The following is a 17,578-nucleotide window of genomic DNA, read 5'->3' as shown; positions in this document are numbered from 1 at the left end:
CTATATATTAAACATTCTTTTAAAATTTCGAAGGAAAGTGTAAATATCTTTTGTTACCGAATTTCATATATTTTTCCGCGAATTTACGCAAAAATCTCGCTACATAGTGACGACTTCGACATTTGGACATAACTCGTAATATATGGAGGTGCCTGCGTAACCGCGCTCGCTTTTTTTTTTTTTTTTTTTTTTTTTCGTAGACTGCCAAGGGGGTGACTCGCCGTGGGTGTGCTGGGCAATGATTAATTAGCGTTTGATGAATATGTATGAGAGAAAGGCGACCGCGACTCTGACGTACGTATGCACGTACAATACGCGCGCATCAGCATTCACACACACATGCACACATATGCGTATACGTATGCTACATTGTCAGGCATATCCCTCGCGTTACAATATAACCACCCAACCCCCTTCGCATACCTCGTTTCAACCCTTCCCCCCTGACCGACGTCGCTCCGTGTTTCACCTCGGCGGATTCTGCGAGTCCTCCGTGAGCTGTTTAACGATTCGTTTCCTATGTGAGATAACGTGCCGGTTAACGTTGCACAATGATCTATTTCGTTTCTATAAATTTGCATGAAGTAAAAAAAATCATGTCACCGAATAGGGGAAATAATTCGCGACGGAAGTTTGCTTTCAATTATTTAAATTATAGTTACAGAAAAGAGAGAATAAAAAAAAAGAGAACAAATTATATTTTCTATATATAATATCAAATTTAGATAATAAAGATATATATTATATTTTACATTAATATATAATTATTATTTATACAAAATATATTTCTTATAATGTTCATATAATTAAAAGAGAAAATTTTTGCAAAATTTGAAGCATATGACATAAATATACTTGATGCAATGTGTGTGCATCATACTATTAAATTCTGAACATAATTTGATAATAATCGTTACAATTGAAAATTAGCGTCGTGCTTTGTGCTACGCACATGGTGGAGCGACGGATTAAAAACGCTCTAGATCGATATGGATATTTCCAATCGAACGGGCATATTTCCATTCGACAGACATTCATCACGCGTTGTTTTCGCATCGAGGCGAAATATCACGGCATGGATGGCGAGTGAGTGGAGCGGTCCGAGGGGGTTTAGATTTCGCCAAAACGCGAGGCTGAAAGGCTGCGCGCCGGGCGCGGATTGTTCGCGCCGCGAGGAGAACAATGCAAACAATGGCCGGGACGTAGCGCTGCGGTGAGCCCAGGCTTATGCGGCGAATACAATTACATTATGAACTCGATTACCATTTAAATGGAAACAAACGTGAAATGCTAAAATACAGCGGCGAGTCTGCCCGCGCAGCGAGCACGAAACCGACGCAAGCACCCCCCTCGATCATCGGTATGCAAATTGTGCACGAGCATTGTATACAGAATGTTCCATACCTACCGAAAAATATTTTACGCACAGATTCTTTGATGAACGCGAGAGAAGTCGCTTTTTCCCAACGCGATAATACTACTTGACTATTTCAAGTTTCGTATGACAATTTTTCGAAACGACAGTATTTTTTTCAAACAAGAATCTATCGCGGCATAATAAATTATATTAATTATTTATATTATAAATATTTATATCATTATATATATTTTTTAATATATACCTATATATATTTTAATAAATTTAATAAAATCATTTTTTTAATAGAAAAAATATATGTATATATATTTTTTTTTTTTGACAGTAAGTTGCACTGATTCATAACAATTTTATTTTTGAAATAAACACAAAAAGGATGTAGCATTTGTTATATACCAATAGTCATTTTAAATCGCGCATAAATTAGATTGATTTAAAGGTAGAGATTATAAGACAGAGCGTTTAAACGTCACCTATCGGTGCCCCGATTCTAATTATTATGCACTTAACTTCCTAATGAAGCGCGTCGAACGAGGGTCGTGGAAAACTGCGCGCTCGTGCACTGATTTCACGGGCCACCTGTCGCACTGTCGCCTCATCCGCCCTATTCGTTTCGTCGCATCGGTCACGCAGGGTGTAAGACATTATTCTACAGGGTGGAGGGTTACGGACTATCTGCACCATGGAAACTAGTTCTAATAATATCTGCAAAAAAATCGCAGTGAAAAGTTACTTTTTCGCCTGCGATCAGTTATAATCTCTTACTACGCGTTTCAATCACCGCGATTCTTAATTTTTACTTTATAGCCTTTTCCAACAAAGTTATTTATATGTCTGTTTAAAGGATATAATAAATATTTTCAAAATTAATATACGCGCGCGTTAATTTAATTATCTGTAATTATACGTCTCGTATTAATGAGGAAAATAATAAAATGAATAAAGGACCAAAATTATCAAGATTACAAAATCGTAAAAGATCCAAATCTACGCATTTAATATTTATAAAACTCAAAGATATATTTTTTGTTTTGTAATTTTTGATGGCACATTGAAAACGTTACCCTAGATCCCAAATCCTGCGATGGGGCGTGTCGTTTGCCCGAATCTGTTTGGATGTTTTCCGACAAAACCGCGCTAGCCTTTCCCGACTTTTGTCGTCATCATCATCTGTCGCCGTTCGGGCACAATACCGGCAAAACGACAAATATGTCAGATCACGAGGAAACAAAGGGAAGCGCGCCGGGCGTCGAAACGCCCCTTGGACTCAATCGATTAGAAAGTGTCCATCTTCTCGCGGTAAGAACCAACTATTCGCGCCACCAGTTGGATCGATTCGATCACGCTTTTTTTCTCCCGAATCATTCATCGATCTATCTCTCAGATGGGAGACACCCAATGTCGGAATGACCGTGGAAAAAAAGTTAAGAGAGAGTAAGGAATGTGTGTGTATGTGTATAAACGAATCTCAACGATTCTCCTTTCCTTCGGCGCGGCATTATCGCGGAACAGACGGTCGTCGACAAAAAGGGGGCGACTAGGGGGTAGGTGGATCTCGCCCTTAGATAGATAGGTAGGTGCGGTCAGTGTCACGAGGCCTGACAATGCCTGACCGCCGGTAGGGGCATTCAAATGGTAATCGGCTCGCGCGTCTAATGTACACCGACGCGCCCTATCCAACCCCCCCGTTTCAAGGGGGTGCGAGAACGGTGCGCAGCCCCTCGGCACACAGTCGAACACATTCGCACCAGAATCAAGCCAAATATTGGCAATATCATCCCCCGGCATTGTCCCTTACCGCGACCTGCCTCCTGCCACCGTCATCGCCGCCGTCGGTGGGAAACGATGTCCATTTGAATGCGCGATTCCATTACCGATGCCGGTATATCGGCCCGAGGATATTACTGGATTAGGATTTAAAGGGAAGCGGAATCTCGGCACGGCCGCAGAAACTCGGTCATTCCTACAAAATAAGCCGCGATGCAACGATACAACAGATAAATATTACTATTGACAAAGTAAAAAAAAAAAAAAATTCATCGTCTTTTCTTGCTCGTCCACGTGGTCCCTTATTTCTCCAATAAAAAATATACAGTATTATATGTTAAATTTTTATGTGAATCAAAATTTATGTATTTTATATTTAAATAAATCTCTTGTGTTATAGATAAAATTATAAATTAAAAATCCAAACTATAAGTATCTCACTGCTTTTATCACAGTGTCATAATGCAACGTGATATTAAAATATTGATAGTTATAACGTAAATCAATTCGTTGATTCGTTGTTTCGAAAAATACGTGCAATTATAGGGTAAATTCCGCGATCACATTTTGCTTAATTAGCGTCGTCATTTCGGTCGAAGCACACTTGACGCGCTTATGATAGTCGGAGATAATCCAGGTCGTTGCGCCGATTATCTCTCGTAAAACGGATTCGCCGCCGTTTGGATGGACGCGTCCGTTTGACGTTCACGAATAGATCTGTGCGATTCGCGATCGCTGTTGATTCAGGATGTGCAACGTCGCACGTGCGCCAGTGTAGACGCACGCAAAGCTCCCGCAACCCGAACTTCAGCACGCGCCACGATTACGCGATTACGCGATTACGCGTGTCGTCGTGTAGTCCGGGCTGATGCCCCGAAGGAGAGGTCGAACAAGCAATGACGCGGAAGATGATTCGTGGACCCTTCTCCACCCTCCGCGAGAAGAGGGATCCTACGATTGCGTAATAAGCGCGCATCTGCCAGAGAAATAAAGGGGCGCCAGAGTTTTTCGTCGTGTCCGACATTTATTTAGCTAATGTGAGGATTACGTTCAGCGCCGACGATATTCGGCATCGTGAGACGAGAATCAAATATCTACGGTTCATATTAAACGTGTTAGAAGTGGTGAGAAAAATTCTCTTAAAAGTTTAAAGTTATGTGGTGTTGATTAGAGAGGGTTTTTATAAAGTTACGATAATGAAATTTCTTCGTGTCTATTTAAAATAAGAATGTAAGACTCCACTAACGCGCGGGATGTTATTTTCTCTTCGTGCGCCTCGGAATCCGAGATGTAAGGATACATTTAGAATGGCATGGGTACGTACTTGGTAGGATTCTGCGCGTCGCCTACGCAGTGCGACGGGAATTAAAGAACAAGCACAGAAGGGAGTGATACGTACGAGTCGGCACGAGTCGACACGTGGCGGTAGCGCTTTATACAAACAGCATTATGCACGCTCGCGCTAACATAAATTACCGCGGGTTTAATATTGGACGTCAACGTTGGCCCTGACCGACCACCTCCTGAGCAAAACATGTTAAACGCGGGGAGAACCCGATGAATGCGAGCGAGATTCTTCGAATCATTCGAGAAATTCCTCAAAGATCCGAGATATATAAATTGCAACAATCGCGTGTATATTGTGTGTTTCGGTAAGATAATGTACGGAGAAATCGCAGAGAAAATTATTTCGTATGACGAAAAAAACTATTAAAATTGAAACTTTAACATTCACGTTTTAGATTTATTTTTCACGTCATTTTTGACTTTTACTCTTTCAGAAGAAAAACTGCAGAGATTGATTCGTACATATATATCACTGCTACAAAGCGATGCACAATTTCTAGATTCAGTTACTGCTGTAATAAAAAACTCATCTCTCTACCGGATACGAAATCAATTGACCAATTAAATTTGAACGAACAGAAAAGAGAGGCGTGTGAATAGCATTATTCGTGGAAAATCTCGACCGAATTTCACAGTAAGCTCTTTCACAGCGCGAAAGCATGTCCGTAAAATGACTTCGGGAAGAGCTTTGAGCCTTTCGTCCTTAGAAAATACCAGAGTATACCGCGAAGGCGAGAACGAGCGGAAGGAACGATAAGTGGAGAGTGATGCGATGCAGACCGTTTGTATGAATTAAGATCGCTCTCGTTTATGAATGAGTATCGGAATCCACGCGAGTCGGCTCTCTCGAGTGTTGCCCTTCGGCCAAAACCACGGCAAAGTCGCGTCTTAATCCCGAAGAAGCCGAGACCGGATACGGCCTCTTGAGTTCCGAATGTATTGATATTGTTTGCTAGAGATTTACGGGAAATTAAAGAGAGGGACAATCGCTCGTGTGAAAGAAAGCATAGCTTTCGTTTTGATCAATTGAAAAAAAATTTCGGAAAATATAAATAGAAATATTAAAATAATTAAAAATAAAATTAAAATTAAAATTAATTCGAGTTCGCGAAAAAATAGCGATATATCGATTCTTTACTTTTGAATCGTTACTTTCAATTATAGATTTTTTGGAGGGAAATAAAAATTATTGTATGCGTACTACATACATATAAATAATTTAATTTTAGAATTTCTGAAACATATGAATAACCGACAGATATTCTTGCATACTTCTCACGGTAAATTAATGTCAATGAATATTGTCGATGAATCAAACGATTCATTGACAAGACATTTTCCGACTTTGCTTTTAGTTCGCGATAGTATTGTAAAATGTTCCGACCAGAAAATTGACTCGTACATATGTTTCATATTCTCAAATAGTGTTGGTAGGTCGCGCTATAATATGGCGCAGGCATTCTACGTGCGGAATCCTTATCCTGTGCCGGATGTCTCCCGAGAGGGAGCGTGGATATCACGCGGACCCGTGTTGGGAGATAAAGTCTCGCCGTCGGATAGAGACTGGAACGTCAAGTTGAGCGCCCACGAGCGTCTTTTCGCTCATCATACCCTGAACAGCATCCGCAGGGATCGCAGATTCATCAGACCGCAGGTTTAACATACAATATTAAAATTTTATCACGACTTTTGTCGAAACGTGCGAATGTTTTTACAGGTTCCAGATGACGCTCTCGATTTAGCGCTAAACAGCGTTTATACTCACAGTCGAGACAGTCTGGTGTCAAAGATGTACGTGCCTATGCAACCGGAAACGCTCGGCAGAGAAACTTGGCGCGTCATGAGAAACGAGATTAAGGTATATATGCATATAATAAAATTACGAAACGCGCATATTCGACAATTTCCGATTTTTCGATATGAAAAATAAATCGATGCGATTGCACATTTTTAGATTTTCCCGACACCGCCTAAACCGGATAGACCGATGCACGTGAGCGGTCATTCGGACGAGGAACTTAAATCGATCGTACCTTTATCGGCGGATAAATCGAGGTGTCACAGTGGGCCAACTTTACCGCGGAGAATTCATCCGAGCAGCGTGAAATTAAATATCGAAGGTCCTCATATGGACCAATCGAATCCCGGATACAGTCGCAAAATCGACGGAACTTTTTACAGTATTTAAACACGGATTTAGATAGTGTTTGAGCGGGGACACGCTTGGAGAACATTCGGATTAAGTTGAAACCTGCCATTCGCCGAATAAAGTCCCCGCTTTTACAAATACCATTATCGCTATTGTCATAATCTGCCGAGATTTGCACTTTTGGGACGCTTCAAGAAGTAGCAAATTCGTCAACGTGACGTAGACGCGCAAGACTCTTGTGTATCACGAAGACGTTGCAAGCTTGAACAATTAAATCGCGCCGATTGTTGCAATTGCTTCGCGATTACCCTATCCACGCTTATCTGATTGTGTTGACAAATTTACTCAGTGGTACTCGGTGCTTCGCAAATCCGCTTTCAAGGCTATCGCTATCAAAGATCTCCCGGCTGCCATTCGCCCCTTTGACAGTCCGAGACTGCGCAGGCAGATCGACAGAGCGAGTTAGACAGAGGCGTGAGTCAGTGCGCACCAAGTTTCTCACTACTCGGCTCGCCTCGGCTCGGCAGTGAGCCGAAGGGACAGAATGTCCCATTACCCGGGTAATCCTTGTTTGTAATAAACCAGCGCCCCGCTGCCAACGGGATGACAGCGGAGCCACCCTTGCCGAGGGCCCGCGCGGAGGAGGAGCCATCTCCGCACGCATATGCTCCTCATGGAATATCATTTATGCTTCTCATCCCGCGCGCAGACGTCTATCTTGCGACCCGTTTGACCCGGCTCGCAACCCTCCGACATCCCTCTCTCCGTCAGACATAGAGACAGAGACAGAGAAAGAGAGAGAGAGAGAGAGAGAGAGAGAGATAGTAGGCAGCATAGCACGGTATCCTTATACATACGTCTAATCCGGCCATGATTGCCCCGCCAACCGCTTCGAAAACTCTACCTCGACTATGAGACGTAGCATGTCACCCTTCCTGCATGTGTCTCCGTGTGTGACCCCATTCTCCAAGCTTCTTTAAAACACTTTGTGACAAACCTCGCGACGTGATAAATTTTCGCGCGCGCTTCGCTTTCTTCTATTTTTTTTCATTTTTTTTTGTTTAATTAGTAGATTTATTGTATTATCGATTTATAATAATACAATTCAATGAATCCATTTTTATTAGACTGACTTAATATAACAATATTAGCTCGGATTAATGTATAAAATCACGTGGATACGTTGTGGTGATTGTTTTCATTAATCGTAAACTCCGGCAACCCCGAAGATAGTAATTTTTCTGCGGATTACGTCGCGGCGCGTGTCTATTGACGCGGATCCTTTTTCTTTCCCGATCTAGCGACGGAGAGAGAGAGAGAGAGAGAAAAAAAAAGAAAAAGAGAGAGAGAGACACACGGAGGGATGGTATAAGGGTAGAACGATCTCAGACGGCCGTCAGGCAACGAGCGAGGTTACCAGCCAATTACTTGGCTGAGCGGTTTTATTTGTATTTAATTCTTATTTAATTTACTTTTTACGGTCGTGTGGTTTTGCCGCCACCGTTAAGGAAATGGAAGGTTTCTTCGTTATTGCAAATTAACGGTCGCTCGCCATTTATCCCGTGGAACACAATCAATGTAGATAAAAAGCATCAGTTGCGCGTTATTCGTAACATTCAACAACAAAATTTGCACTTGATAAAAGTTGCGTATCATACGAGAATGCGCGAGTGCTTATTCTGTAATTAAATTGATCAAAAATTAGATTGGATTATCTAATAATATACGCGAGGCATATTAAAAGAAACAGCCCTCCCCAATTTTATATATATTTTAAGCATTAAAGATTTAAGAATCGATTTTAATCAAAGCATCTTTAGAGAGACATTCTTATATAGATAATGACATAAACAATGATATATGATAATGCTGCTGTCGTGAAAACCATGCTTAGACTGACTTCACTCTATCTATTCGATTCTTTCACGCGTACACTTTTCCAGAAGGAAATTCTCCGTGAAAGTCGAAGCAAAGTCGCATTGATCCCTTCGGGATGAAGCTGTTATTCCACTGAACTTGTTACGTTATATTTATCAGCGCGGTGCACACTGGCACCACCCGTCGGGTTTTATCGTTCCTTTCGGATCCGTTCTTCCACCGTCATTTCAGTTAAATAGAAGCCGCAAATGACATAGCGAATAATAAGCAGCACTAAATTAACCAGACGTCATATGTAATTTTCCATTTTAAACTTTATATTGCTTCTCAAACTATTAAATGATATACATACTCTTTATAATATGAAAAATTATATTAGAATAGCATTTCTGTAAGCGCATAACAAAATGACACTCGATAAGAGAAAAATGTTAAAATTTTATCGCGAACTATTGTATGATATTTTTGATTTTGTAAACCGAGTTTTCTTCTTTAGAAAGTTTTTGATATTTCTGCAACTTTGTAATATATTTAACTCTTAACATATTTATTTTGTATATAAATTTATGTTAATTCATACATGTATATCGAACTTCTTTGTCTTTATATCTTTACTTTACTTTAACTGTAGTATATCCAAAGTAAACTTGAAATAAAATCTCATATTATAAAAACCTTATTGATATTCAAATAAATGAAACAATACTATGAAACAATTACCCTCTGATCTCGCGGTTTATTTTTTCGTTTCTCAGCCCACGCTCAACAGAGAGGCCACCCTCCCTTTAACGAACTAGACCTATCAGAGAGTGGCAGCTTAGAAAGCTTATTTTTTAATTTTTACACAATATGGTCACACGCGCCGACGTAGTGTTTACTCAATGTTTTAAAGTTATTTTAAAACAACTCGTCCCATGACGAGGAAAGGGGTATTTCGCGTGGCACGAGTGTCAGGGGTTGACATCATGATCTCGAATATAGTGGGAACAAACGTTCGCCGTGTTATCATTTCTCGTGCACGAACTTTAAAGGACACCGCTGCCGAAGAGGATCAGCTATAGAAATATATTTCAGAACTTTTTCACGACTTACAAAACACAATATTTATCACGAACTCGCAAAAATCACATCTTACAAAATTCGTTCTAAAAAAAGTATCTCCTTATTAGTCCTAAATATCATAAAAAATATAAATAATCCTTTTCTAAAAAGATATGATAAGATTTTCAACATTATGGACCCCCATTACCACTATAAAAATGTTGTAAAATAAATAATTTTTCACTCACCGATACGTGCAATAGCTGAGTAGTTGTAGTACAGCACACATTGATCTGAAAACAAAATATTCAAATTAAGTATATACATATGTGTGTCGAATATCTCATAAACATACACAATATAAATATAAATATGTAAGTTAGAATATTTAATTAACAAATTTTCGCTTTATTAATATTTTTTGGCAGAAATCAGCTGATTAAAGCGTTAATTTACTAATTAATTTTTAAAATAATAATATGTTTTAAATAATATGTTGTAATACTTTAAACTCGATTAATATTTTTGACAGTTATCAGCTGATTTCAGTCAAAAAATATTAATCGAAAATAAGGTATTACATATTATTTACAACATATTACTATTTTAATTTCTATAACATATTTTCATTTTAAAATTTAGTTAGTAAATTAACGCTTTAATCAACCGATATCTGCAAAAAAATATTAATCGAGTTTAAATAAACATATTATTTTTTTTAAATACAAAACCGAAGAATGGCGCGCGCGTAGCGCAATGGGTTGTTCCAGTAGTTTAAAATTTTTTATGAAATACAGTTTTTTACACGAAGACAAAATATACAAATTGAACAGCATGCGTTCTTTTTGATAATCGTCGAACAAGCGCACATCGCGTTTCCTCTAATCTCGAAATAAAAAAAAAAGCGAAATAAATTTTAGTACCGCGCGCAGCCTCCACTTTTTCTTGATCTGCGAGCGGATAGACAGGGGGAGAAGGGAGAAAAGAAAAGCAACAGAGTGAGGGAAGAGAAGAGAAAAGCGGATTAAAACGCGGGGCGAGAAAAGGCGTCTAAACGACGGTGGAAGGTCAAGCCCGAGATTACGACAGCCCCGTGCGACGTTTGCTCGTTAATTAGGGAGTTCTAATTATAGTAAATGCATGAGCCCGGACGCAGTGGTGGCGCGGAGAGATCGTGCCACGGCGGAAGCTCCAGGGATCAAAATGCAACCCTCCGCGAACGAGCCAAGATTACCTTCGAGGGCCCTCGGGCGCTTCCCTCGCTAAGGCTCGACCCACAACCTGCGCGACGACGACGACCGTCGTCCCGTCTCTCTTCCGCCTCTGCTCAATCTATTCACCGTTCCCTCTCATCCCGCATCTCTCCCGCATTTCCTCAACGATACTCTCAGATATCACCTAAAATAACAACGTTCTAGAAGCGCGCCCGAGCAGATAGATTTTACTGCTGGTGGTGTATAACAAATGGATTAGTATTTCGGTAGACGCCTAATCCTCTCTCGTTGTGGCCCCGGAGATTATTTCGATTATCCGGACCTGATTTTAGTTAATTAACGCTCTCTGCCCCCCCCCCCCGTTCTCTTCAAAGATCTAGTCCGATGAATAATCTGCTTCAGACTTATCTTTGATCGTCACATTGATATTGCAAGTACTGTTAATTATACTGTTAATTATTGAGCAAGATAAATCCTCCTCCTTTCTGTATAAATGTAATGAATAAATAATCTGTTATATTAAAATTAATTCAACAATAAATTTTTTTTGACATTAATATTACGAAAACTTAAAAGTTATTCTCAACGAATAGATAGAATATTAAAAAGTAAAATATATATAATTTCAATATAATTGATATAATAAAATAATTTCTCTTTCAACGAAGTTCAAAATCAATCCCGCCTAATAAAGTTGCCATTTGGCGCGAATACAAGAACAACGACGAGAATGCAACGCGCACGAGTGGGAAATCGTATCGTTATGATGAGAGGCGCCGGATTATTTGTGCAGAATTTCGAGATTGTCTGTCGTAGAGATCGGTCGCGCCCACTTACAGCCGCGAGTAAGGCAAATATCGGTGTAGAATCCGCGCGAGTGAGAAACGTGACGGAACAACGGCATACAATGAGGAGGGTGTACGTGTACGCCGATACGACCCCCGGCATCGGCGTTCACGTGGGAACGTGAACACGCGTCCTCGTCGCCCCTCCGTGCGTGCCCCGACGCGACGCAACTCCGGGGGTTGTTTCTGCCATCTCGACTCCCTCGTACATTCGCGACACATCTCGACCATGCAAATTATTATTATATAGCGAGAGAAAACGACTGTAAATATATGTACAATCGATTGCAACAATAATTCGCCAAAATTTTATACTTGTAATGAAAAAAATTAATCAGTCAAATCTGTACAAACATATTCTAAACAGCATCAAATTAATAAATAAACATTTAAAATATAAGAGGTTTTAAAATATTTCATCTTACAATTAGTATTATTTTAGCAAATTTATAAGCCTTTTTATACTGTTATTTAAATATTTCGTGCCTAAATATTTTATCAAATCTACATATATCTCTTCGAGATATAAAATAGATATCCATATCTCGCGTGAATAAAATCGCGGGATATTTCGTTTCCAACCGCCGCGCGGTGAGAAACGCGTTTCGACGGAGATTGCCGCCATCCCCTACGTGTTTTCACCCCTAAAGTTTTTCCCTACAGTCGCCTATGAAGAGCGCGCGTCGCGTCGACTCACAGCGCGGAAATCTGACGGATGCGAATACGCGACATGTATACATATAATGCATCTATACGTCGCACACATATGGTATTCGAAAAGGCGGACACATAACAATTACCATAGCCGCGAGGGTGATTGACGTACGTCAAGGTCATCAAAGTGAGCCTGCTTCTTATCAGACAATTACGGACAGTGTCATAAAAGGATAGGAGATTAATTAAAAATCGGCTGTTATGGCAGATTCAGTAACGATAAGAGAGATGAGATATAATTAAGTATAATAATGCAAACAAAATAATAAAATAAAATTATTGTAATTTAAATTTCATTAATTTTTAGGACAATTATTTTACAAACTATGTATAATATTTTAATTTGAGATGGCTAATAGCCCAATAATAATTAATAAGCGCTTGTCACATTTGTTATAATAAAGATATAAACCTTGTACTATTATTTCATATCAAAAGCTAGATAATTTTAGAGTCATAAATGTTTTCTTCCAACTCAACGATAAAGACCTATCATTCTTACAGAATTTTATCTTTCCACTTATTTTTTATTCGTTTCTTCTTGACTCTATTTTTTTATTGTGCATGCCTTTTAAAGTAAAAAAATATATAATGTAGTATAATTATAATTATTTCAAACAATATGTTTTAAAACTTTTTAATAATTTTAAACGTTGTTTGAAATTGTACTCTGTTGTTTATAAAATAAACAGATGTTTGCTGTTCTGAATTACTCTGATGCAATTTGTATTATGTGAGAATTCAATATTATAATGGGTTATAAAATCATACATTCGCGCACACATAGCCGCCTTGTCTGCTTTAGAAATAGATGTCTCTTTATCTTTCATAATCTTATCGTTGATCGTTGTCATCTGACTCGCGGTTATCGAAAGCGCAGAAAAAAAATTCATATGCGTATATCGTAACTATCGTCAATGTTTATTATATTTGTTTAGCAGAGGCTCTGCCAATAGCAAAATCACTCTGTAAAATTTTTGGCGGCAATAACAGTGTATATATCCTCCAGAGACTACCATCTCTCTTTTAAAATAATAATGCTAGAATAGATGGAGATTGTCTCAATATTGAAGTATAAATATTCAATAAGTTACTAACAATCAGTTAAATTACTAACTAAATTAAAAATAAAAGAATTTAATATGATATGATAAAAATTAGATATAGATAGAAGTTAGATGTAATAAAAATGAGAGATATATACTTAAATAATAAATAATCCTGAACAAAATATTAATTTTAGATGTAATTGTGTGTAAAAAATATAAAAATAAAATTTAAAATTGCTAAGAAAATTACACTCTTCCTTCTCCTTTATCGGTCAAATATTTTTTTTAAGGAAAGAAGAGATCAATTCACAAAGAAATTTACAAAAGAATTCGCGAACAAGATGATAATTTCGGGACGCTATGTAATCATTTGGCGACCCGTCGTTTGTTACAACACTCGCAAACATTTCTAGAATTGGCCAGCTCTCTGAGAGAGCAAGATAAAAAAAAGTTACGATGCGGTGGAATTTACGTCGAACGACGAGAATGTGTTTGGAAGCTGGCGTGAGGCTCGTTCGCATTCTCTTAATCGTTTCTCGTATTTACGTAAAACCAAGAGAAGCGATAGCGTCGGCGGGAGGGGTCCGTTTGCTCGCGCCGAACAACAGATGATAAGGTTTTATGAGTTGTCAATCATCGGCGAGACAAGTCGTTGTGAGAGTCGAACGAATTGCGTGCACCACGTCAAACGTGCCGACACGATTTTGATGTCATCGCGAAAATAAAAGCCAGACGACAATTGCGCTGCGCGATTCCGACCTGTTCCAATTCTCCATCAAGCAATGATTTTTTATTGTCCGAAGAATTATAACAGGGAAATTCTCTCGCAACATTTATTATACCTCGATGATAATTTCTCCCGAAAAATTTGCCTCGCCTTAAATCATCTCGTTAAAATTTGCCAAAGTGGCTTTATTCCTATCGTCATTTTTTTAAACGCGAGCAATAAAATTTGATAAAACAGAGTTTCCTCATTCCTAAACTGTCAAGGTTCCCGAATAATCGTTTGTTATTTTTAAACATATGCATGATGTCAAAACCATTATTTAAATATCTATAATCTATGAAATATTTATATATGTGTCAGATTATTTAGCATTCTGATCTTTTGATATTCCGCATCTTTCTCTACTATCAACATTCGCGATTTTTCAATATACATATAATCCCCGTTGCACGCAACGATATAGAAAAAAAAATATTCCACATATCGCTGAAATGAGAAAAAAATTATTCCCTTTAATAGCACGTTCTCGGAACTGAAATATGTTGTAACGATCTTAGAAACCGCCTAAATAGATGGTCTAAATAGGTCTTAACGGTACCGTCGAACGCGCAACGTCTTCGAGCAATTACGTCAGTTGCCAATAGCGGCGGGTTGATTTTGATAAATGAGACTGAGGGTAGTTCCGCGCGGAAGTTTAAGGAACCGATGGTACGGTTCGCATGAAGGAACCGCGGGAGGAAACCGAGCGTGAGGCTCTTCTTTTCGGTAGGAAACCGCCGGCAAAAGGCGCGGGTTGCGCGTCGAGGCGGGGTGACAGCAAACCGGGGGTGTCGTTCATCATTTCATTGCCGGAGCGAACGAGAATATTCATGGACTACCGCCACACCCCTGCACCCTTGCAGCGTCGGAATGACAGAGAGATGCAAGGAGAGGAGCAAAAAAGGAACGGGCGAGCGAGCGACGGAGAAGGAGAACGGAAAGAGCCGTGATATATGAGCGCGTGGTAGAGAGCACGTGGCTTGTTCACACCTTCTTACAATCTTTGTTCCTACTATCTTCGTGGAAAGAACTTATCTTTATGTCGGTCCTTGAACATATACATACATACTCACGATGCACGCGGCGTTGGAAAAAAAACGTCGCATCTTAATCTCGGAATTAATAAGAGAGAATGTGTAATTCTTTTTTATTTCTTAAAGTATCTCACGAAATGTCTATTAAATCTTTATTACACTTTAAGTGACATTTCAACGCGAACCATTACTTGCCATTATTTGAACCATCATTAGACGAAAATATTCTGATTATATTAAGTGTATGCTATACTTTTAAGATTTCTGCCTCATTAGCACATTATATTTAATAAAAATTTGCGCTTCGATTAATATTAAGATGTGTATAAATATAATGTTTGAAAGACGAGTTAAAAAATATTTGGCCTAAGTAAATACATATAATTTTTGTCTGTTTTAAAAGTTAACTCTAACTATGCGACAGGACAATTGCCAGGAGCATCGGAAAATTCAAGCTCTTAGCTTTTAAGGTATTTATAGGAACATTATCATTGAAGCAGATAGGACGGGGATAATTATTTTAGGCAGGCACTGCTTAATCCGGCCCACGGTGGGAAAATAATTTGCGATATCACCTAAGCCATTATAAGTTATGCGGAGCTTCAGACCAAATGAATTTTCCGCGGGCAGACATACACAATGCTTTTCCAGTCATTATTATCTACATGAGAGATTAGCTGCGCGGTTCACGCCAACTCCATGTTTCCAAAGTCGCCTAAAATCCTGTAATGATATATTATTGACGCACCCTATACACTTGTTTGTGAACTCTCTCGCGTTCAGATCTGGAGAAGAAATATTTTGCAAGCTTCCAAATAAAGATTGTATCGAATCGATATAAAAATTCGGAGACACGAGAAAAAGAGATATATTATTAGTTGGTCATTTGCAACGATTGATTTTAAGCTCTTCAAGTACCATAAGATTTAATATCACAACGCTGATTGTGTATTCTTTAATTAAATTAAATCATAATATCAGATCTTGATTACGTAATCGTAATTATGTAAGCGACATACAATGATGCCTAGACTGCAAGTCATTACGTCTCGTTCATTTTCAATATCAATTCTGCACATTTTAGAGAAATAGATATCTTTAAAATTAGATCACCTCGAGCCTTTGATTTTCGAATAATTTTCGTTTAAAATTTGTATAAAGACACATATTTGTCTTTGGCTTCACATTTGCTATTCCATCATATTTCTCATTTTCTGCCAGAGACAAATTTATCTTAAATTCATCCAACGTGGTTTTCGCTAGAAATAAACTCCAGCAATCAATCAAATTAATCACGTCAGAGAGTCACGTCCAAGAAGATTTACTTAAGGGTCAGAATATCATACAGACAGAGGAATGTGAATTTCAAGTCGAATTCCAAGCAGATATCGAACACTTGGTGATATCCCTGGCGAACGGTGAGCTGTAAATTAAGAATGATACAATTGCGTCGTAGTAGTCTCGCTTCACCTGTCGCTTGCACTTCACCTCACGTCCGGCGTCCGGCGACGTGGAAGCTGTCCTTTACCTGGCGTTTACTGAAAAACAATGCTATAGACGTATCTATCCGGTCCGAATTACGTGGGTCACTGCATCGTGAAATTTCTGGCAGTTGGCTGGCGAGCGGAGACGCCGCGACAATGAAACGTGCGAGGAACAATAGGTGGAAACGGATGTATCGACGAGAGACGTACGAAGTGGATCTTCCTCCGCACTGTGTCCGCCGGTGGACGAGCAAGATGAAGAGCTGCCATGTTGGTCGACACCAAAGGCACCGCCCCGGATGCGCGATTCCATTGGTCGTCGGCGTTGTTCCGGAGCACGGAGAACGAAGGGGGCTGCGGGGGTAGTCACACACACATACACTTTCTCTCTATCCCTCTCTTTTCGGCTTCATCTATCGCTCCCCGCCGCGAGATTCTCCGGCCGCGCGTGTGCGAGACCGATATACCAGGACGGGTATATATGTGTGTGTGTGTGTGTGTGTGTGTGCGCGCGTGAGTATCGACGCAACTGCGAACATGTGGGTGGCTACGTGGGTGGCTACGTGTGTGCGTGGTATCGACGCACATGATACAACGCACACACTCGTGCGTTGAGTAATTTCGAGTAGGACCAGAGGGACTCTTCCTCTCGCTTCTTCTCGGGGACCGAATCGAGGGCAAGAAAGCGTCCCTCCGACTGGATAGATCGTAATTTCAAGTATATTTTGCGGCCTGACGGGTCGTCCGGAGAACCGCGGAGGAGACTGCCGGCTGGATTACGGAAGATTTCTTTGATTTCGGTGGCCCTCGATGTTATTTCGCAAAGTTGAAGCTAGTTTCGGGTCGAAACGAGACACACATACAAGAGAGTCGTAAGAAATGTAATGATTTTTAGATCCAATCATTTTTCAA

At 39.5% G+C, this 17,578-nt stretch overlaps 1 protein-coding gene across 3 annotated transcripts in view; it reads left to right on the top strand.

The window, feature by feature from the left end:
- LOC145943910 (cilia- and flagella-associated protein 276) overlaps window positions 1–8,996 on the top strand; it is a 108,301-nt gene extending 99,305 nt beyond the window's left edge. For 2 of the 3 annotated variants that reach the window (XM_083051832.1, XM_083051833.1), the window contains 3 exons: window positions 5,918–6,146; window positions 6,210–6,350; window positions 6,447–8,996. In XM_083051832.1, coding sequence (XP_082907958.1) covers window positions 5,940–6,146; window positions 6,210–6,350; window positions 6,447–6,680 — 582 coding nt within the window. In that variant the 5' untranslated portion in view covers window positions 5,918–5,939 and the 3' untranslated portion in view covers window positions 6,681–8,996. Of the gene's footprint in view, window positions 1–4,645; window positions 4,798–5,917; window positions 6,147–6,209; window positions 6,351–6,446 lie in introns of those variants that run through there. The other variant, XM_083051831.1, reaches the window with a different exon arrangement.
- The last annotated feature ends 8,582 nt before the right edge of the window (window positions 8,997–17,578 follow it).

This window comes from Prenolepis imparis, unplaced genomic scaffold (assembly GCF_030444845.1).
Source record: "Prenolepis imparis isolate NDT839.2.m4 unplaced genomic scaffold, iyPreImpa1.0 SCAF_12, whole genome shotgun sequence".
Taxonomy (NCBI): Eukaryota; Metazoa; Arthropoda; class Insecta; order Hymenoptera; family Formicidae; genus Prenolepis; species Prenolepis imparis.
This window is presented reverse-complemented; position numbering and strand designations above follow the sequence as displayed.